The sequence below is a fragment of the Schistocerca americana genome, chromosome 7 (assembly GCF_021461395.2).
Source record: "Schistocerca americana isolate TAMUIC-IGC-003095 chromosome 7, iqSchAmer2.1, whole genome shotgun sequence".
NCBI lineage: Eukaryota > Metazoa > Arthropoda > Insecta > Orthoptera > Acrididae > Schistocerca > Schistocerca americana.
Genome location: NC_060125.1, coordinates 484,861,135 through 484,884,961, shown reverse-complemented (window position 1 = coordinate 484,884,961; position 23,827 = coordinate 484,861,135). Strand labels below are relative to the sequence as shown.

The 23,827-nt window shown below is 40.0% G+C and overlaps 1 protein-coding gene across 1 annotated transcript in view; it reads right to left on the bottom strand.

Annotated features, from left to right (window-relative positions):
* LOC124622676 overlaps positions 1–23,827 on the bottom strand; it is an 87,572-nt gene that overhangs the window by 28,709 nt on the left and 35,036 nt on the right. Inside the window, exons 6-9 of the mRNA XM_047148467.1 lie at positions 11,990–12,326; positions 8,940–9,335; positions 5,252–5,494; positions 4,783–5,102 (exon numbers count right to left, since the gene is read on the bottom strand). Of these exons, the coding sequence (XP_047004423.1) occupies positions 4,783–5,102; positions 5,252–5,494; positions 8,940–9,335; positions 11,990–12,326 (1,296 nt within the window). The remainder of the gene's footprint in view (positions 1–4,782; positions 5,103–5,251; positions 5,495–8,939; positions 9,336–11,989; positions 12,327–23,827) is intronic.

The window sequence follows — 23,827 nt, the reverse complement described above, 5'->3', positions numbered from 1 at the left end:
AGAGGTTACAAACAGAACAATCACAAATAAATCTTTAATATTCCACTAACTTGGGAGTTTGACCTGTCACAGCTATCCATAACAACTTAAAACGGCAGGTGACTGAAATAAGTCTCTCCTCAAATCATTAGGCCAATCCCAGAACCTCTCCCCACACTCCTATCCTCTACATGCTTCTTAAAGTCAATAAACCTAACCAACCTGGACTCCGCATTGTGTCCAGTTACTGTGCCCGCACTGAGTGAATCTTTGCTCTCTTAGGTTAACACCTTCAGCCTATTACCCACAACTCACCCTTCTACATAAAATATAACAATCATATCCTCCACAGCCTCTCCACGGTTCCTGTTCCTTTACCACATGGTGCCCTGCTCGTCACTATTGATGCCACCTCCCTTTACACTAACATCTCTAATGCACACATCCTTACTGTTATTTAACATTACCTTTCCCAACACCAACGGGTTCCAAACCAACAACCTCCTTCCCAGTCGCTGTGACCAACTACATACTCATCCACAATTACTTCTCCTTTGCAGGCATTACCTACAAACAAATCCAGAGTATGGCTATGGGCACCCGTACGGCACCACCCTATGTCAACCTATTCATAGGCCATCTAGCAGAATCCTTCCTAAACACCCAGAATCCCATATCCTTCACCTGGTTCAGATTCACTGATGACTCAGTACCACCAGGGACAGGAGCAACTGAATCAGTGTCTCCGCCAGGGTTTCAACTACCTCTCACCATGCCCTTAAATGAGGAATGTCCTACCCATATACCTTCCCACCCTTCCCACAGTGGTATTCCACCACCCACCAAACCCCTTGTCCATACCTAGACAACCCCTGCTCCCAACACCTTGCCTCATGGCTCATATCCCTGCAACAGACATAGGTGCACGACCTGTCCCATACGTCCTCCCACCACCATCTACTCCTGTCCAGTCACAAGCATCATCTATCCCATCAAACGGCAGGGTCATCTGTGAAATCGGTTGTGTGACCTACAAGCTAGGTTCCACCCATTGTACTACATTCTACATGGTCTTGACAACCAACAAGCTGTCTGCCCGCATGAATGGCCACCGACAAACTGTGGCCAAGAAACAGCTGGACCACCCAACACAATGTTCTTCACTTCAGTGACTGCTTCACAGCCTGCATCATCTAGATCCTCACCGCCAATGCCAGATTTTCTGAACTGCGCAGGCAGGAACGCTCCCTGCAATATATCCTCCACTCCCATAATGCTCCTGGCCTCACCCTTTGTTAGTTATTGTTCTTACCTATCTATCTTGTTCCACCAACGCACCCTCAGTCTCTTTATTTCTCTCCTTTCCCGATAACCCCCCCCCCCCCCCTCCTCCTCCTCCTGACTGCACCTAGATGCTGCGTACCCTCTCTTTTTCGCCTCGTCCCTGTACACTCCCAAAAGCAGCACTTTACCACCCCTCCCCCTTCCTCATCCCAGCCTCCTCCTTATTCCCAACACCTAGTTGTATCTGCCATCATGCACTGCTGCTTGCAGTCTGGCCTCAGCAGCCAGAGACTATGGTCGTGTGTGTGCGAGTTGCATTTGCAGGAGTCTGTGAGAGTGTATGCTGTCTATTTTTGACAAAGGCTTTGCTGGCCAAAAGCTCACTTTCTGACAGTCTTTTTGTTGTGCGTATCTCTGACTCAGCATCTCCGCCATATGGTGAGCAACAACTATCCTTTTCATAATATTGTGACTGAAAGAAAGAGTATTTCATACAAGTCATACACAAAACTAACAGGTAATTATCACACTTGGTGTTCGCAGACATCACAGGCTTATAACGTACACCTGAGGTACTGTAAAATGAAGCCTAATCTTTGTCAAAGAATAGAACTCAAGATCATGATGAAAACTTCTATGCCTCGCAGGAAAGTCTGTTTTTCTGAGAGGAGAATGCATTTTTTAAAACATGATCCTGTCTTTGAACAACGCATGTTGTCTGAAAGTTATTGAAGTGAGTAATTTCAATCTCCATAATGTGATTCTCAAGATCTGGGAGATATACTCATCTGCTATTGCCACAACTTCCTTACTGGAATCCAAACAATTTCCAGCCACAAATTTCCTTAGATGTGGAAATACATTTACAGCAGTGGAAGGGAAATGTGGTACAGAACCAATAGTTTGTACTTAAAATTGTCGTTTTTCTTTTAAAAAGAAGAAATTTATCTAATTTTTCCTCCATCAAACTGTTTGTGGAATGTCACTCTTTCAGCCCTCTTCAGGGAGCCTGTAACAAGAATGCCTTTTGGGAGTCCCAAAAAGCACGGGTCCTAACCTTACTGGCAGATGAAACCAACTTTTCTTATTTGGTGCAAGGCTATTGACTTACATCTTCAATAACTGCAGCAAAAGTTTCGCACAAAGCTTTCACACAGTAAATTTTTAATGTGAAGTGTACTGTACCACTTTTCATCATATAGATACAGCACCAGCTATTTTAATATCCCTTTAATCACAGATTGTCTACTACTATGTCATGCCTTTTCTTGAGGTTTCCTGCTGCAGTTGCAGTTTGGCGACATTCTTCACGAGCATCATATTCAAGAGAGATACGGTCATATTTTAATTGAGCGACTCATTTTAGCAGTTAAGAATACGGAGCAGACTTTAGAAACCTTCAACAACTTTGGGTGAATTTTCACTGCCAACAAACCATCCGAGACAAAGAATTTTATGACAGCATAGATTTCAGCAACCACTTTGAGGAGGATAGATATTATTATTCCGCAGTGCAAGGTGACACTTGACTTAATGTGCTTGTGCAAGATGTGTCAATATAACATCAAAAGTTTATTTATCAAGTGATGATGTGTGGATGAATAATGGGCAAGAAAGTGCATGTGTGTAATAGGGTCAGGATATACAGTTTCATGACTGCTCCTAGATAATATCTGTCAGTTGATAATGTAAGTGAATTTTGTTCTTTGTTCTGGGCAACAATTTTAAACTGGTCTTGAAATATTAAGAAATTTAATTCCTTACCATATATTGAAATGGGTAACTACATTTCTTGATTAGTAGAAAAATACTTAAACAAAAATAAAATTGTCAGTTTGGAAGTAATATTCCTTCCTAGTATAAAATTATGTGGCAGTTTGAAAGAGCTAGTTATTTTGATTCTTCTCCAGTTTTTTTCCAGCAGTCCAAGTTAACATGCAGTTTTATTTACCAGCATTCAACTGAACCAACCATCTGACATCAGGCAGTAGACTTGATGAAATACTGTGGAGTCTAACATTTGTATTTCACAAGTCATCAGTATGGTGTGTTATGGATGGTATATTTAGTAGAAGATTCTCTGTCCGCACATTCTGTCCTATTAGTGTATGAACCATGGGAAAAAGGGCCCTCAGTGCCCCTCTTTACAATCCTAAATTTTTCTCATTTTACTCTCACAGACATCATACGAGATGTATGATGGGCAAAGTTATCTGTCAAATCATTTTGGAATGTAGCATCCCACTCCGCAATGCACAACACCTTTCTGATAGTCGTCCTACTGCAGGTTGTTGAGCATTTTTGTGACACTTTCACACTGACTAAAACAACCCCTGACAAATTTTTCAGCTTGTGTCTTTTACTAATACAAGTTGGTTAACGATCCCAGACTGAACAGTATTTGAGAGATCATCTAATGAGGGAACTGTAAGTGTCTTCTAATGTGGGTAGACTACACTTCCTTAGGATTCTTCTAACAATTTTCAGTTTGCACCTATCCTCCCTCATTTATGAGCTCAGTCCATGTTAAACTGCCCTGGACATATCCCTAGATACTTGATGGTTGTGATTAATTCTAGAGACCTATTACCAACTAAACACTGCCCTAAGGTACACCAGACACTACTCAAGTTTGTGATGATACCTCCCAGTCAAGAATGGTGTACTTGCTTCTTTTTGCTTAAATCTTCAATCCAATCACAAATTTATTAAGATATTCCAGATGCTCATATTTTGTTTACTAGATAAAAGTGCAGTATATTATCATAGGTTCCCTGGAAGTAAAGAACCAAGGCATCAATCTGAGCTCTTTCTTATTGTACTCAGGATCTCATGCAGGAACACAAATTTAAATTTCCAAAAATTTTCCTTATAGAAACAAAGTTGACTAAATACCAAGGAATTTTCCAGTTTCCAGATTTATCATACATAAGAAAACATGTTCCATAATGCCTACAACATAGTGATGATGCCTGTGGGAAAGGTTCATAGTATCCACGATTGTCCTGAAAACCAAAATATAGACTTGAATAACTGGTGCCATTTTCTATTCGTGTGGCATGCTTCACTGTTTAAGCAACTTATGTCAAATTTTTGCTGGAAGTCACACCAAATCTCCGGTATTATTTGATGCAGAATTGTAATGGGCACCCAATAAAGTATCCAGCAGTCTCATTTAATAAGGATCTTCTGTTGCTTTTCAATTACACTATTCAGTTATCAAAAGTAGGAACTGTGTTGTTCAGTGTTTTCTGTCAACTCTGCAGGGTAAGGTCTTCCTTCCAAATTCACTGAATACTTCTTCCACAGTTGCTTCTCTGTAGATGCTGACAACTACTTGCCCCCCCACCCCCCCCCCCCCCCCCCCATCTTGCCTCCCTTTCCGCTTAACTGTGAACTATAAGCTATAAGGCTCAAAAATGTGTACTCAACAGTAAACGAGTTAAACTACATCACCTAAATTTGATATTTTAAAATATCCATATGGCCTTACATTTATGAATAAAATTTTATACTTACCGAGCATGGGTAATACAGGAGAATGGCCATCTGACCGTACCGGAAGAGACTGCCGTGATGGTTCGGCATCACCACCTACAGATCCAGTGTCTGGAGATGGTAGCCGTCTATCTTCCATAGTGTCCATATTAACAATGTTCACATAACCAGGGCGAACACCTTGTGGAAGTACCGAGAAGCGCACAAAATGTTTCCTCCCTCGAGCCACTATTGGTTTTGGCAGACCACCAAATTCTACTTCAAATGGTCTTCCATTCAGAAGAACTGTTTTGAGTTTGTCAACGAAACGAAGAACATGAGGTTTATTCTCAACATCAAACCTGAAACATTTACCCAAGATTGTCATAACATAATTTATAATAATAATACAATGTCTGCAGTCTTGTCTTTGGAACTATTTAATTATTTTTAATACTGTGTTGATTGATTATTACTTTCTCAACTAAGCTACAGTAAATATAATTTTTACCTTTGTGGCTTGGCATCAAGGAAGACTGGTACCATAGTGCGAGCATCTATGATAAGGTTGATCTTGCCAGCAACTAGGTCGGTTCGTTTGACAAATCCAATTTTTACATGAGGTGGAGGTCCATCAAGTTTGACAGATCGGATTTTGCCACCAATATCAATATTTACAGGTGGTCCGCCAAAGAAACATTCGTACCACTTCCCATCTATGTACAACTCTCTAGTAGGAGCTCCTAACCTTATCCTGTAAATGACGAGAGATTTCTTAATAACGACACAATACAGAGTGTAAATATAAGAAGTCAAAACATCCTATTTGAGAAATAACCAGTAGATGTCAAATACTTAATCCTTTGCCTGTTACAGACTAGCTCTCTGCATTCTGTGCTGAGCATGACTTTATTGTCACTGTACTGCCCACCTAATGCTGCTACTTGTGCTGAGAGATGGCGTTCCAGCCGCTATGGAATACTCGTTATCCGATTTTTCTTAAACTATTCAGTGAAAAATTTTATTTTTCCTCATCTTACAGTCTGATATATTCGCTTGATACAGGACTGAATGTCTTTTCATTATTTGTCACTTACTGTGCTTTATCCAACTGAGTAAACCACTGCATGAAATTCTGACAAGTTTGCAGATGTAAAAATGCATTGTGTAGACTTCTTGTATGGTGGATTTCAGCTCGTACATTGCTGTGTATGAAATGCAGGTAAGCACCGTAATAAATGACAAACTGTACACAAAACTGTCCACTCTCTTCATCTGTACTCAATCTTTATCACAACAGATGAAACAGCAATGTATTCAGCTAAAGAAACAGACCTTCACATACAGAAATTGGGTTGAAGCACACGCTGCTGGCCAAGACCTTTCACGATAACATTCTGGAGAAGTCAGTGTCTTACAGTTCTGTCTGTCTTCTTATTATTACTATCTGCCTCATATTTCAGAGAGTGATAAATGTATCCTACATGAAAATACAAGCACTGGAGCACAATGTTACAACAAAACTACATTACTACTACAAAACAATATACCAAAATTCATTGGCACATGAAATCAGTTTTGTATGTGCAGTATAGCTGTTAAAAAGGAAGAAACTGCACTGTGCACAACTGATTAATCGAGCAGTCTGGCACAGCCAACTCTCAGAATCATCCGATCAAATGGTTCAGTCTTAGTTGAATGAATCTGCCCCATCCTCCATACTATCTAGACCAATACCCTGCTCAACATTTATTTCAGTTACTGTAGAATGTTTAGCAAAGGAAAGCTTTACTTTGAAAACATCTAGGTAAGTTGTTATCAATTTTTAGATGAGGTACTAAATTTTAAAATAATTTGGATAATGGTTCATGCACAACAAATTGTTAATTATATTACAGGAGGAAAATAAAGCTCCAGAGTCAATGTGCTGTATCTTATCACAGTAGACACCCGACAGAGTCAACAAAATGTAACTAACTAGAGTGTCAACTTCAATGCTATTACCCACTTCCACTATTGATTTATACATATAAAACAAAGATGATGTGACTTACCAAATGAAAGTGCTGGCAGGTCGACAGACACACAATGCCTCATCAGGAAAGAGGGAAGGAGAGGGAAAGACGAAAGGAAGTGGGCTTTAAGGGAGAGGGTAAAGAGTCATTCCAATCCCGGGAGCGGAAAGACTTACCTTAGGGGAAAAAAAGGACGGGTATACACTCGCGCGCGCGCACACACACACACACACACACACACACACACACATATCCATCCACACATATACAGACACAAGCAGACATATTTCTGCTTGTGTCTGTATATGTGTGGATGGATATGTGTGTGTGTGCGCGCGAGTGTATACCCGTCCTTTTTTCCCCCCTAAGGAAAGTCTTTCCGCTCCCGGGATTGGAATGACTCCTTACCCTCTCCCTTAAAACCCACCTCCTTTCGTCTTTCCCTCTCCTTCCCTCTTTCCTGATGAGGCAACAGTTAGTTGCGAAAGCTTGAATTTTGTGTGTATGTTTGTGTTTGTTTGTGTTTGTTTGTGTGTCTGTCGACCTGCCAGCACTTTCATTTGGTAAGTCAAATCATCTTTTCCACATGGGAAAAATTTATCAAAAAACAAAGAAGATGTGACTTACCAAACGAGAGTGCTGGCAGGTTGATAGACACACAAACAAACATAAACATACACACAAAATTCTAGCTTTCGCAACCAATGGTTTCTTCATCAGGAAAGAGGGAAAGACGAAAGGATGTGGGTTTTAAGGGAGAGGGTAAGGAGTCATTCCACTCCCGGGAGCGGAAAGACTTACCTTAGGAGGAAAAAAGGACAGGTATACACACTCTCTCGCGCGCGCGCACACACACACACACACACACACACACACACACACACACACACACACACACACACACACATATCCACCCGCACATACACAGACACAAGCAGACATTTGTAAAGGCAAAGAGTTTCGACAGAGATGTCAGTCTAGGCAGAAGTACAGAGGCAAAGATGATGTTGAAAGACAGGTGAGGTATGAGCGGCGGCAACTTGAAATTAGCGGAGGTTGAGGCCTGGCGGATAACGAGAAGAGAGGATATACTGAAGGGCAAGTTCCCACCTCCGGAGTTCTGACAGATTGGTGTTAGTGGGAAGTATCCAGATAACCCGGACGGTGTAACACTGTGCCAAGATGTGCTGGCCGTGCAGCAAGGCATGTTTAGCCACAGGGTGATCCTCATTACCAACAAACACTGTCTGCCTGTGTCCATTTATGCGAATGGACAGTTTGTTGCTGGTCATTCCCACATAGAAAGCTTCACAGTGTAGGCAGGTCAGTTGGTAAATCACGTGGGTGCTTTCACACGTGGCTCTACCTTTGATCGTGTACACCTTCCGGGTTACAGGACTGGAGTAGGTGGTGGTGGGAGGGTGCATGGGACAGGTTTTACACCGGGGGCAGTTACGAGGGTAGGAGCCAGAGGGTAGGGAAGGTGGTTTGGGGATTTCATAGGGATGAACTAAGAGGCTACAAAGGTTAGGTGGATGGCGGAAAGACACTCTTGGTGGAGTGGGGAGGATTTCATGAAGGATGGATCTCATTTCAGGGCAGGATTTGAGGAAGTCGTATCCCTGCTGGAGAGTCACATTCAGAGTCTGATCCAGACCCGGAAAGTATCCCGTCACAAGTGGGGCACTTTTGGGGTTCTTCTGTGGGAGGTTCTGGGTTTGAGGGGATGAGGAAGTGGCTCTGGTTATTTGCTTCTGTACCAGGTCGGGAGGGTAGTTGCGGGATGCGAAAGCTGTTTTCAGGTTGTTGGTGTAATGGTTCAGGGCTTCCGGACTGGAGCAGATTCGTTTGCCACGAAGACCTAGGCTGTAGGGAAGGGACCGTTTGATGTGGAATGGGTGGCAGCTGTCATAATGGAGGTGCTGTTGTTTGTTGGTGGGTTTGATATGGACGGACGTGTGAAGCTGGCCATTGGACAGGTGGAGGTCAACATCAAGGAAAGTGGCATGGGATTTGGAGTAGTATATATATCACTTCCACTATTGATAATTCAGCTGGCAACTAACACCAATCAATGACTTTGTAAAATCACAATTTCAATGTTAATACAACTATAGGACACAATCTAACACATTTTTATGTGATAGTGATGAACAATCTTTCTTCTGTGTGTATCACCCTTACCTGTGTGTCTGTCCATCAAGTGTGAAGTCACGATAAGGTTCATTGAAGGCACAAATAACACTCTCGCGATCATCAAAAGTAACCCGCCTCACACCACCTTGGAAACTTATTTCACGGGGGTCATCCCACGCTAAAAGAACGACAGCAGTATCACCATAAAAGCGAATTTCACGCGGGATACGATCAATATTTATTGTCCGCATTGAGTCCTGGGCAATCAGATCAAGAAGCAATGGGTCTGCAGGAGGAAGTTCAGTCGCAGGTGCTTGAGATGTGCTAACAGGATCCGGTAGCAGTGGCTGCTGCTGCGACGGTTGCGGTGGGTGTGAATGCTGATGCTGTGGTGGGAGTGGTGGTGGCGGCCGTGTGAAACGGTTTCCAGGAAATCGATCAAATCTGAAGAAGAAGAATAGCATGATTTAATATTCCAGTAAGCACAATAATTTTGTATACATTGGCACAATATAATACAAATGATTTTTTGGTTAGAACAGTCTGTTGCAACTTAATAAACACTATAGTTGTTTTAGCAATATTATTGGCAAACCAACAATGTTAAATATGCTTAGTACAATAATTCACAATATTCATTCAGATTAACACAGATCAAATTAATTCTGAAGGGAAATGTAGTTTATAGAGAAATTTCATTTCCTCATATCTCATTTTCAGAAGAAAAGAAAAACTCAGACCTACACAAATGTACAGGTTATTTCGAGCTTATGTATTAATGAACTTTTCTGTGTAGTTAACTTCATCTGCAAATTTTTGAAACAGCTTCTACTGGTAGATTATAGGAAATGTAACTGATTAATAGAAGCTGTGAATTGGTAACAAGGTGTGTCTGCCAAATGACTCATAAAAGTCCCATCTGCGGCCAAAAAATGGCTATGAATTCATTCAGAAATTCACTAGAGTCAACATTATTGTAGCAACATTGAGTACATACAGTCGGGGAATTTCATGGTTTTTTCTGAAGAGTCTGCGATAATGAGTGTCCACATTCTTTGCTATTTTCTTGACAACTGAGACATTACCATGGCCAGCAGGCATTCAACAATCCAGCAGCAAATACACTGATGAAAAAAAATCACAACACCAAAAAATAATTACTGTAGAGTGATGAAATTTTGGGAATACATTTATCTAGGAACATATTTAAGCAATGACCAATGCAAGATCACAAGTTAATGTAAGCACAAGGTAAGCCATTGCAAATTTCAAATGCTGGTACATTAACAACCAGCCTAACTGCCAGAATGTTGAACGAAAGCGCACGCAAATGCGCATTCTTCATGTTGTATAGGTGCCAGACGTCAGTTTGTGGGATGGAGTTCCATATCCGTTGTACTTGGTTAGTGAAATATCGGGGCGGTTAATGCTGTCTGTGGATGACACTGGAGATAATGTTACATATGTGCTCGACTGGAGACAGATCTGGTGATCGAGCTGGCCAAGGCGATGTGTCGACACTCTATAGAGCATGTTGGGCTATAAAAGCAGTATGTGGACAACCATACATTCTCGCGACCCCGTAGCCAGCAATAATGTACAGTGGCTACATTCCTGCCAAGTCTTCCTGCAATGTTGCAGAAGGAACATCCAGCTTCTCATAGCTATATTAAATGACCTATTCCAAACTCAGTGAGGTTTTGATAAAGGCATCTTTCTCTCCTTAAATACATTCTTGACTAATGTCAACTCACCATGTCTTAGCTCAAAGGTAACTAACACTCACAGTCATTACAGTGTGCATTACAGCAAACCTGATCTGCATCCTCATATTCTTTCATATGTAGAAATACGCCTACCAACTTTTGTTTATGTTGCACAACTCCTCCTTAGTGTTGAGATTTTTTTTTCCATCAGTGTAGAACAAACTAAACCAAATAGTAAACTTCAAAGTTTCTGGGAGTTTATCACAGAAGGTTTCTATTAATTTATCACAGAAGATTTCTATTACTGAAAATTAATTAAAGCTGTGCTCTACACTGAAAGTCAAACTAGGAAATCAGATTGTTACACGCCAGTGCACACTTTGCTTCAGACTGAAAAGTTTGTTCTGGAGTTCTGTCATTATTTATTTGTTATAATGCTTGAGCAAAGTTTGTTTATTTCACATTCAACTTCTCTACTAACGTGATCTATTTTTCATCTTAATAGTGTGTAGAAGATAGTTTTTCTTAAGCTGTATATATCTATGACGGCTTCACTATAAACATGTTTGCAAGTATTACGCTGTAAGAAGCATGAGGTAATTTCAATCAATACACACAAATAAATTAAACAAGTGAATCATTTTAACATTTCATTGCTAATCATGTGATACATACTGAATTCTTTGATGCTAACACTGCTGGCACATTTAATCACTCTACTGAATTGAACTAGTTTACAACTAGCTTCCAAATTTGTATTGGTACCACAAATTTTCATTCTCAGTGTTTATTCTGCAAATTATTTACTCACCTACCACATAAGGTGACAAGTGCATTAATGAATTTACCTGTTCGCTAAAATTATGGTAGATTATGAAAAGGATAGATTGCTACTCACCATACTGAGGAGATGTCGAGTTACAAACAGGCACAACAAAAAGACTATTATACATTTTAGCTTTTGGCCAAAAGGCCTTTCTCTAAAGTAGAAAACACACAAACATTCACACAAGCATGTGACGACTGTCTCTGACCGATGAGGCAACAGTGACCAGCAACAGTGGTCGTGTGGGTGTGTGTGTGTGTGTGTGTGTGTGTGTGTGTGTGTTTGTTTTCTACTTTAGAAGAAGGCCTTTCGACTGAAAGCTCAAATGTACAGCAGTCTCTTTGTCCTGGCTGGCTGTGACTCAATGTCTCCTCTATATGGTGAGTAGCAATCTATTCTTTTCATAATCAGTTAGTTTTTTATTACCTGAAGAGGATGCAACAAAAATTTACAACATCTGAACTCATTACTTACTTATTATTATAGCTCCTAATAAATCATTCAGAATCTTCGAACATCAGTTTGTTACCATGAAGCTCTCTAAAACATTACAATAACATTCTTACCTATGAGCATCCTCCTGAGCATCATAAGGCAATCTTGGACCATGGCCAGGACCTGGACCTGGCCCGGGCCCATACTGCCTCCAACGAAAGTTCGGTGGAGGAAAGTCTGGTGCTCTTCGAAATGGTGGTGGCTGATGTCGAACAGGAGGAGCTGTTGATGTGGGTGGAGGACGTGCACCCCACGGTGGCTGTTCCATCCACGTTGGGTGGCGGGGCATAGCTGCACCCTGAGGTGCTGGCCATTGCACAGGAGGTGGTGGCAGGGGCAGAGTGCCTCCAGGAAACCTCTCATCAATGTCCCCAAAGCGAGCACCAGCACTTGAGCAAGGTGGAGATCCTTGACAATTCATAAAAATTTCAGTTAGGTTGGATTGACAACTGGAATTGAAGTGTTAATATTGCCTAACTTTAGTTTTATGCTGAAAGAGAAACATTTATGCAGTATTGTATTTTATGTTTTTTTTTTTAATTTATTATTTTCTGTATCCTGGTAAGATTAGGAACTTGATCCCCTCTCTTGTAGCTAACCAGGCATTCTTCATATTTTACATTACATACTTTGTGACATATAAGAGATCCAACATTAAACTCAGCACTTACAAATAATTGTGACATAAATAATGAAAACAGTAATACATATAGCAGAAAAAAGAAAAGGAAAGTGGTGAGGTGGGTTGTGGAGGGGGCATGGACAACTGACTGAGAAACAAAAAGTGTAACTGGGAGAAAAAGTGAGAATTTGCTTCGATGTTGGCAGAAAGAAATGGCCATATATTGAACTGGACAAATTTATGAAAAAATTAAAGAGAGAGATAGAGTGTGTGCACTTCACTTTTTTATTAATAGCAACAGGATACTGAATTATGCGGAGAGTGCAGGAAGCACAGAAACAGACAGCAGCAATGCGGGAGTTTTCAAATCATTTTGTTTTAGGGAAGGGCAGTTACGGTATTAGATAAGTGAGACATACTGCAATTATGAAGATGTGATTGACTAGTACTTGGATCTGCAATGTGTGAGGAACTGGGTGGATGCATGCTGAAGAGCTAACAGACAAAGTATAAATATAGAAACCAAAGTGAAAGAACAAAGTTGACCCCTGTGGATCACAACATGCAGCTGAGTACAAAATGTTTGATTCCAATGGCTGTTCACAATTCAAACCATCTGGATCCTTCCCTCCACCTCCGGCTTTTCTGTGCTACACAGCAGGAGTTAACCTTGCTACACATCTTCAGTCCCGTAAACTTCCTAGCCTCAATCTCAGTTAGTTCAATGTCACCACACCCCCATCCAATAGATTCCCCTTCCTCTCTCCTATCACCCCCTATCAATTCACACCACCTTCACTGTGTGCTGCAGCCCACTGCCTCAGAAACCCGTGCATCACATGCCTAGCCCATGCATCTGCCATCCCTCCCTCCTGCATTCCTTGCCAACAAACCTGCCGACTCCTTCTGAGCCACTAGCTACCCATCCCCAAGTCTTCTTCCTACCTGAAACGCAATCCGTGTGTCAACGACTCAATGCTACTGCTTTTCTGTGAGTGGTCTCTTTTACTCCTGAAGTACTGAAGTCTCTAGTAACTGATAATAGATTTTCACTGAGTAGATAGTGCGGTTCGTCTTTTAATCAACACTGAACTGGGCTTCAGACTGCTAGAAATGCTGGCATGTACATAACCTTGAATTGGATCCAACAATTGATTCACATTGTCACATACCCTTATTTTATTACTATAACTGTTTGGAGCTCCAAATATTTCATTTGACCATTAGAAATGCTAAATGTGATTGAGCTGTGTGTCATGATCAACAAAGTGCCACCTAATCTAATTTTAATAGAAATAATGACATACATTATTAATATGAAATGTTCTGTACGCCTGGTACTTTCACTGTGTAACTCCTTGTTCTGGAAAAAACACTTGGAAATGAGACTGCTATTCAAAAGTAGTTGTATGAGATAACAACACAGCAGAATTGCTGCTGAGGTTGTCAGTCTATCAGAGATTTCCTGCATCAACATTACCAAGGCAGCAGAATCTAAAAATGAATAAACACTTGATAAGGGGTAATCTGTAGGTGTGAACACAAGAGCCAAGAACACGTTTCATAGGAAATTCAGAAAGACAGCCACACCCCCAAACACTTTCTATAATTTGCAGAGATTAGTTTCTTCAACAGTGTGTTATGAGGTGCAGTTACTGTAAAAGCTCTACAACAGCCTCTTGAAGGAATGACTTATCCTTTTAGCTGAAAGAAACATACTAATCATTACCTCTGAAAAACAAACTTTGTTTCAAAGGCTTCTTTCTGGGTCTTTAGAAAATCAGCAAATGTAAAATTATGCGTCCAGAATTTTTAAAGAAAAAAAAAAAAAAAAAAAAAAAAAAAAAAAAAAAAAAAAAAAAAAAAAAAAAAAGAAATAGGTGTCATCACATTCAACCCCAGATTCAGAGGGGGCACATAACTCCAACAACAAAGAATGGATAATCTAAGGCTCTTCGTTTTGAGGAATAGACTCACTGGATAAGGGGCACATTTCAGAAAGGATTTTAATTCTTCTTCACTTTGCTGGGTCGTACAGATGACAATAGATGGATGTCAAGGAACCACCTACTTGCACATGGAATAATTGAATACTGCAGAGTGAGCTGTTCAATTTGAATATATCAGATAATATATTTCAACTGTACAAACAGCTACTGGAAAAAGTGGTCAAAAAGTAGGTATTTTGCACAAAATTTGAAAAATTCATATTTTTTTGACAGTAGTGCCCTTTCTGTTAGGTGAAAAACAAGAGTTGTAGCAATCTAATTTGTAGAAAATTTTGTGCTCTTTTTAAAAAAGGAAATGGATGTCAATGCTCTAGTTTTTTTTTTTTTTTTTGAAGAAACTGCAAAGTGTTCAAAGTGTTTTGGCTATACGAAGTTTGGCTAACATAAATGTCATTGGCAGAAATTAGTTTTCCAATTGTTCCAAACATATGGGTGAGTTAAAAAATTCAAATTTCTACACCACATTTTGCAAGATGTAGACTCTTTTCAGCAATTTGACTCGACTCTGAATGGAATGGGGCAGTTGAATTTCTGTATTCCAAGTATACTGCTGTGTGTGTTTCATAATTAGGAGGGGGGGAAAACAGCGCGCGCACACACACACACACACACACATTACTTTCCAACATAATGATTTTGGCCCAGCATTTATTTGTTCTCACTATAACATTTTTGTACAAGCAGTGGGTATCTTTTGATGAGGTTCAAATTAGGTAGAAAATGTATGTTTTATAACTCCTTTGTTTCAGTGAAAGATGTGAACTCAATTGCACCAAATGAATTTGCGATACCAATATTTGCCAAGTGTGTCACACAAAGCAAATTGTATCTTGCATGGTTGCCACCCACAAAAGATGCCGCACAACTCATTTGTTACAGAGTTAACCGTACATCCAAAGTTGAATGGGAAACTGGGAATCTCCTGAGAAATGCAGCTGGTGCAGTAACAACTTCAGAGACTTGTTGTAATGAGCCAAAATCCAGCACTTTAAGCAGTTCTTCACATTGTTCCAGGCCCATGTACATTGGGCTGTGAGAACTCCTTCAGAAAAGGATGTTTGAAAATTTCTTCCATTTCAATACCTGCAGTGAAGTCAATTGTGAAAACGTGCCAGAATGTTTATATGCAGAGTGTAAAGAGTAAGTAGATTTTATGGACATTCTTGAGGAAACCAATCTCGAAATTAGCGAAGTGAAAGAGGCTGACTCACTGCTAGAAGAACAAGTTTATCTGGGACCAACTTTTTCTACTTACCCTGACTCTACTACTAAAGGCATTTCTGGTGACACTGAGGAATCCACCATAATGTTGAAAGTGATTCTCATAGATACCTCACGTGTGCCACCCAGAAGTGATGATGATAATAATAAAATTTAATTAATGTTAAAGCCTTTTTAGAGTTCCATATTGCAACCAGTAAAAACAGAACCATTCTGGTATCACTTTGTTGTTAGTCTTTCCATCCGCCCAGCTGTTCAAAACCCTTCCTCTCAGGAATGGATAGACATATCAAGTTGAAATTTGTGTCACATACTAAAATCTATAGTCTTCTGTGGTGCAAATATCTTAAGCTTTTAAGTCAATGCAATCAAAAGATATTTATGTCACATATTTTGATACTCACAAACTGACTCATTAAAACACAAAGGGCACCTCCCCTTGACATAGAATCAAGAAATTTCACAGTAAGAAAGGTTTCACAATTCAAGTAAATGAAAAATCAGAAAACTGTCAATCTGTAACTACATTACATGAAAAAAATATTTCTTTTGTCATTTGTTATCCAACTTCAAACCTGAAATTTAAAAAAAATTCTAAATGTCTAGGAATCCCTGTTACTGAAACCTAGCCAGAATCATCATCGGTAACAGGCAAAAAATCACTGAGATCTTCAATCCCCAGAATGGATTAACTTTCTACATACATAATTAAATTTGTATTGAGCCCTCAGAGTGCGAGTCCTACTCGCACCAAGTCAATTTTTTAAATATAATACAGCTACTCATGTTTAATATGTACTGCATGGTTTCTTTATGCAAGTATAACTAGCTATCTATTTCAGTTTGCCTATTTTAGTTAATGATAGTTCAGTTTTCTGTTGTTGGTTATTTGTTATATATATGACACAATGAGTAAATGATGTAGTTTTATAAAAATGCGTAAGTCAGGGCTGAAATGCACTGGAGCTTAACTTTGACTAGGTATGTACAAATCACTATAGATCAATGCCCTGGAATCATCAGACTGCACACAGAGTAATTGAATACAGCAAAGTAAGATGTTTAATTCCAATAAATAACATAATATATTTCTATTATATAAACAAAAATCGAAATAAAAGCACTCAAAAACCAGAAATTTTGCCATTTTGTACAAGTTCTGAAAAACTTATATCCTTTTATAAACTGCAGTGCCCTTGGTTTTAGTTGTACAAAATTCCATGCTCTTTTAAAAAGGAAATGAATGCCGAAGCGCTTGCAGCAAGAAACCTGAGGTTTTTTTTTTTTGGGGGGGGGGGGGGGGGGGGCTGAAAAAACTCAATTTTTCAAGTTTCACTACAGAAAGTGCAGCCAACATAAATTCTCTTGGCGAAAATTGGTTTTCCAACCTTTCCAACAGTATGAATGGATTAAAAAACTAAAATCTTCTACTACACCTTTGCAAGGTATATCTACTATTTGACTGGACTACGTCTACATGTACATACATACTCCATAAACCATTGTATGGTATGTAGTGGAGGGTACACGGTACATCTACTAATCATTTCTCTTCCTGTTTCACTCGCAAACAGAGCGAGGGAAAAATGCCTGTCTACATACTTCCATACAAGCTCTAATTTTTCTTATCTTACATTCATGCTCCTTAATGCGAAACGCACAGTGGTGGCAGTACGATTGTTCTGGGGTTAGCTCTAATTTTTCTTATCTTACATTCATGTTCCTCAATGCGAAATGCACACTGGTGGCAGTACGATTGTTCTGGAGTTAGCTTCCAATGCGGGTTCCCTAAATTTTCTCAGTAGTGTACCGCGAAAAGAACATCTTCCAGGGATTCTTATTTGAGTTCCCGAAACACTTCCATAATACTGCATGTCGATCAAAACTACCGATAAGAAGCCTAGCAGCCCATCTCTGGATTGCTTCGAGGTCTTCATTTAATCCGGCCTTTTGGAGATCCCAGACACTGTAGCAGAACTTGTGAATGGGTCGCACTCAGGGGTACCTGCAGGGGTGGGGTGGGGAGGGGGGGGGGGGGGGGGGGGTAGGGGGCAGTGTTGGCAGTTGCCCCTTGTGAGAATTCACTTGGTTCATCACAAATTATGAAAAATGACCTATACACACAAGGCTTGGATTTTTATGACCTAAAATACCTGCAAAATTATCAGCAAAATGACATGAAAACAGCAATAAAATGACATAAAAAGGATATCAAACATAAATAAAGTGAGTTATAAAATGTAGTTTGTAGGATGTAGGAACTGAAATTAAAAAATGGTTATTTAATTTATAATTGCTATGTTGTCCTTTTATGGAGCCTGTGAGGTTGGACATAAGGGAATCTGGGTGTGACCAGGTGGGAGGACAGTAAACTAGGTAGACCACATCGCCATAGATGTAAGAGCCCAAAGATGGAAGTCAGATGTTAAGATGGCATGAGGTGAATTGTGTGTAAGTGGCCATTTTTTTTTCTGGTCAGTCATGTCACAAGTACAGCATGCAGGAAGGGAACGACAATGGATAAATTGTGGAAGTCTGTCAGATACCATGTTGAAAGACTGAAGATGAAGCAATGAAGACCAAATAACAACTGCAACTTAAAAATCGTTCTGAAGCATTCGGTGAAGGGGACAGCAGTGAAGACCCTGAATAAATATGGAGAGACATCAGGAGCTCAGTGACTGAAGCAGCAAAGGAAACAATCAAGAGAAATCCAGTTGACACGAAGATCTGGTTTGAAAAGGAATGTGCTAATGCTTTGGAACAAATACAAGAAGCCAAGAGAAAAGTATCCGCACAAGAGCGATGTGGTGCAGGGTAAAGAACAATTTGAGGTGGTTTGTAGAACTACCCGAGCAATTCTGAGAAGAGAAAAGAGAAAGTATGTCACGAACATCACTGTTGAGATGGATGCAGGCTTTAGAGGAAACAATACCAGGGAAATGTTCCAAAAGGTAAAGCGTTTTAGCAAAGGGTTCTGAGCCAAACAGAAGTCTGTCAAAGGCTCAGATGATAAAATCTTGACCAACAACAGTGAAATTTCTGAAAGATGGAAGAAGTACTTCAACCAGCTTCTCAACTGCGATGAACCCAAATTATGGTTTGATTTCCAATCTCCAACCACAGCTCCCCCAGACTGTCCCCCCCCCCCCCCCCCCACCACCACCACCACCACATTGACCGAGATCAAACTGCAAATAAAATGGCTTAAGAACAATAAGAGCATAGTGAAGACAGAATACAGGCCACAATGATCCAGGCAGGGGGGTGAGAAACTTGCAGAAACACTACACTCGCTGATGCAAAAAAATCTGGAACAAAGAAGAACTACCAACAGAATGGTAAACAGCTGAGACCTATCCATTCCATAAGAAGGGTGACATTTTGAAATGAAATTTAATTGTGATCACTATTGAGGAATAGCCTTGCTTAATGTATGCTACAAGATCCTCTCCAACTGCCTCACACATAGTACTCAAATCTTGGCAGAATCAGAAATTGGTGAATATCAGGGAGGTTTTCGGCCACGGTAGTCAACAGTAGGTCATATCTTCTTCCGTGATAGCTCACTGAATAACTAAGAGAGTACACTAAAGACAACACTTTTATCTGTGGATAAAAGAGATGTGGAGTATCTGAAACCAGGACTGTCATAAACTTCTCATATTTGAGAAAAAAGTGCTGCCGCAGATCTCTTGGGTCAGTGTTGGATGTAAACGTCGGTGAAGGGAGGATCAGACACTATCATGAGATAGACAAAGTGATGCCAATATAGCAAGAATCATAAGATGCAAGCAATTACAGTGGGCTGGACATGTGGCTTGAATGGAAGACTGACAGTTCTCCACAGAAGCTCCTGGATTTCATCCCCTCAGGTAAAAGACACCACCCCCCCCCCTCCCCCCATCTCTATAAGAGCAAGGAAGAGGTGTAGGGATGACCTCCATGAAGACCTGCACCAGTTTGCAATAGATGTTGGTGGATCAGCGGATAGAAGACAATGGGGAAGGGAACTTGTAGCAGTGTGCAGTCCATTGGGCCTGATCGCATTACAAGTAAATAGAGAATGTCATTCTTTAAGAAATCTCATTATTTGAAGATGTGCAAAAATTGTATAACCATCTTAGATTTGTATGATAGTTATCTTGTCCACTGCACAATTTATAGTGTTACTGCCTGATCATTGTGTCCCGGGTTGGACTCCCAGCCAGGTCGCAAATTTTCTTCATTTGGAGACAGTGTGTATCTGTTGTTATCACCACTTCACCTCATCATCATGCAAGTCACTGATTTTCACAATTTTGGTTGAGATAAACTGACGCTGCAGTGTTCACCTTCAGCATGCCACTGTAGGATTGTCACAATCAGGTAAGTAAAAAATCTGTACAAATTGCACGTTTACTTATATTTAAGAGCCGATTTCATAATCTCCCTTTGTGGGGAACCACATGTGCCAGATTCATGTGCCGATTTGAAATTCTACATTCACATATTATACGTTTAGTATCAATTCTGCAAGATCTTTTATTAACTGTACCACTACTCATTTGTATTGTGATATATTGTGAAATTTCGAACATTTGCAAGTACCGCAATAAAGTATTACTGTTATCGTCAATTGTAGGCTTCAACTTAATAGCGATCTTTTAAAATTTTTGAGAACAGTTGGCATATTATCATTTAGAACAATTATTCTCTAATTTCATTGCATAATTATGTGAGAACAGGTTATTTTTTAGAAGTTTTGGATACTTACAAAATAGTGTTTTTGAAAATTTTTGTAAGTTATGAGAGTTGTGAACAATTTATTTTGTAGCAAATCAGCGTCTGCGGCTAACAGTTACTGCCAAATTTCAGTGTATATTAATGCAAATGAACATACATTTTTTAGGATTTTCAGAAGTTGCCGTTGTGCTCTGCATAAATTAATACACAGTATTAAACCAGCATTTGTGATTTAGTTACTCTTGTACATATTGTAACTAACATACGGTGTTACATTTATTTTTCTCTCCAAGAGTGGTACATATATTTACATTTATCATAAATTAACTGTATTTTCACTTTTGTTAGTGACTTCCACAGATTTTGCTGTTGCTTCAACAGAAATCTCGTTTTATGTATTTGCTCCAATTCTTATAGGGAATTAATATTTTTCTAGCTCAACAGGTTAAAAGATAGTCAGCAGGTTTAGTTTAAAGTTACTTGTTCACTGCTTTGCAAAACATTACACAGCCACCTTGTAGCCTCACTGTGAATGCTGTTCTCTACCCCGCATGAGTTAGTTGAAGTTTGTGAACAGCAGGAAATCACCATGACTACTGTAAAACAATTGTCAGCTACTGTGAATCAGCGAGATGGAAGAGCTGCCGAGAGTCGTCAGCAGGTTTAGTTTAAAGTTACTTGTTCACTGCTTTGCAAAACATTACACAGCCACCTTGTAGCCCCACTGTGAATGCTGTTCTCTACCCCGTGTGAGTTAGTTGAAGTTTGTGAACAGCAGGAAATCACCATGACCACTGTAAAACAATTGTCAGCTACTGTGAATCAGCGAGATGGAAGAGCTGCCGAGAGTCATGTACCTGTGGTACCAAATATACCTCAAGTACTATCCTCTCCTGTAGATCCTATCCCCTCTGCAAGAAGTACAGGACATGTCATTACTCAGTTTCTTGACTGTGAGTGTCCTGTGGGACTCACTTCACCTGTTCTGGGAAAACCTTTGTCCCAGCAATAGGATTGGGGCCTATTAATCGTCAGCGGTTCAAATGTACAGCAAATAATGGTCCCCATTAGGGAAATGGCAGCAACGAAATAGTAAAACCACGTGCACTTGGTGTGTATACCTGGAGGTCTCATTCTGGCAGTCTCAGAGGAACAGGGTGCAACCAACTGCAGGTTGTGGCACAAATGTTGCCTTATAGTCTGAGCTCCAAAGTCATACTTGTGTCACTCCAGCAACTGGCAGAGAAGGTTAGGAAGACAGCCTTCTGAATGGAGTTTCAAAGAAGCTCACAATTTGCAGCATTGTATCCAGAAACTGATTATGGCCCCCTGGTTCTGAGTCAAGTGGAAGGCCTGAACCGAAGACTTCGAAGGTTCTATGACAAGCTAGGTTGCAACTTCCTAGACTTTCACCATAGGGATGAGAAATATAGGGTCCCCCTAAATGGGTCAGGTGTGCGCTACACATCAGAGGTAGTTACTTAGGTAGTTGACTGTGTGTCGGGTGCATACAATGTTCATCCAGTCCAGCTAACAACAGGAATCCCAGAAGTGTAAGTTTAAGGTCCAAAAGAATGCCCCCTATCAGTATGTGTATTAAAATCCTAGTAGTTACCTGCCGAAACATTTGCAACACAGTGCAAGAGTATGAAGTGCTCCTTAAAAACTAGACACAGAAAGCTGGATGGAACATGAAATTGATAGTGAGATTTTTGGGGAAAATTTGTGTGTATGTTGAAAGGAAATGGTGGTAGCATATTTGTTGCAGTAGATAAGAAACTCAAATTCACCAAAATAGATAGTGAAGCTGCATGCGAGAGACTGATTGGGCAAGATTCAGTACCAAGGGCATGCATAAAACTGGTTACTTGATCCTCCTGTTGCCCACCAGGCTCAGCTCTTCATGTACCCGAAAACTCAGTTCACTTGTATGTAAGTTCCCCAGTAATATCATAATCATTGGTGGAGCCTTTAATCATCAATCAATCAGGAAAATTACAGTTTTGTTTGTGGTGTTCATGACAAGACATCCTGTGAAACATTACTAAATGCCTTCTCTGAAAACTATGTATAACAGATAGTTCCGAACTCCACTCATGATGGAAATATATTGTATCTAATGAGAACACACAGACTTGACCTCTTTGAGGATTGTCACACCAAAACTGGTATCAGTTACTATGATGCTGTTGTGGCAACAACGATTACCAAAGAAAAAAGGAAACCAAAACAATTATAAAGGTATAACTGGTGTGTGACGTAGATTAAAAAAGCAGTAGTGTCGTATCTGAAGGAGGACCTTAAAATCTTCAGCAAAAGACAGTAGAATGTAAAGAACTAAGGCTCAAGTTTAAATGAATAGTTGACAATGCACTGGATAGTTATGTACCCAGTATAACAGTTCATAATGAGAGGGACCCTCCGTGGTATACAGTTACTCTAAAGAAACTGAGACTACTGTGTAATAGGTTTAAAACAAAGCATAAGGCTATAGATAAATGCTAAATGAAACTTGTCTTGGCTGTCAAAAGAGCAATGCATAAAGCCTTCAATGACTACCATAGCACAATACTGCCAAATTTCACAAAACCCAAAGAAATTCTGGTCAATGATAAGGCAGTTAGTGACACTCATGAGTGTCCAGACACTAACGAATGAGACAGGAACTGAAATTGAGGATAGCACAGCAAAATCTGAAATGCTTAACTTTGGTTTCAAATGTTCCTTTATAATGGAAAACGTGGGAGAACTGGCCCAATTTAACCCCCAACCACTGAAAAGATGACTGAAATAAGTATTAGTTCAGTGGTTTCAAGAAAAGCTAAAATCATTACAATTGAACGAAGCTTCAAATCCATCAGATTCTATACTGATTTTGTGGCTGAGTTAGCCCCTTTCTAACTATAAAATGTTGTAGATCCCGTGAAGCAAAGAAAAACTGTGTCCAGTAGTTGAAAGAAAGCAAGGGCCACACCCACTTACAAGAAGAGTAATAGAAGGGGCCCTATGCAATATCTTTGACACTGATTTGTTGAAGAATCTTAGAACATATTCTGAGCTCAAACATAACACAGTACTTCTAACAGAATGATGTGCTCCATGCCAACTGGCATGGGTTCCAAAAAAGTCCTTCAGGAGAAACCCAACTCGCACTTTTTTCACACGACATACAGAAAGCTTTGGATCAAAGCAATCAGGTTGATGCTGTATTTGTGATTTCCAAAATGCATTTGATTCAGTACTACACCTACACTTATTGTCAACAGCACAATCATTTGGGGTATCAAGCGAAATTTTTGACTGGACTGAAGATATTTTCGTAGGGAGGATTG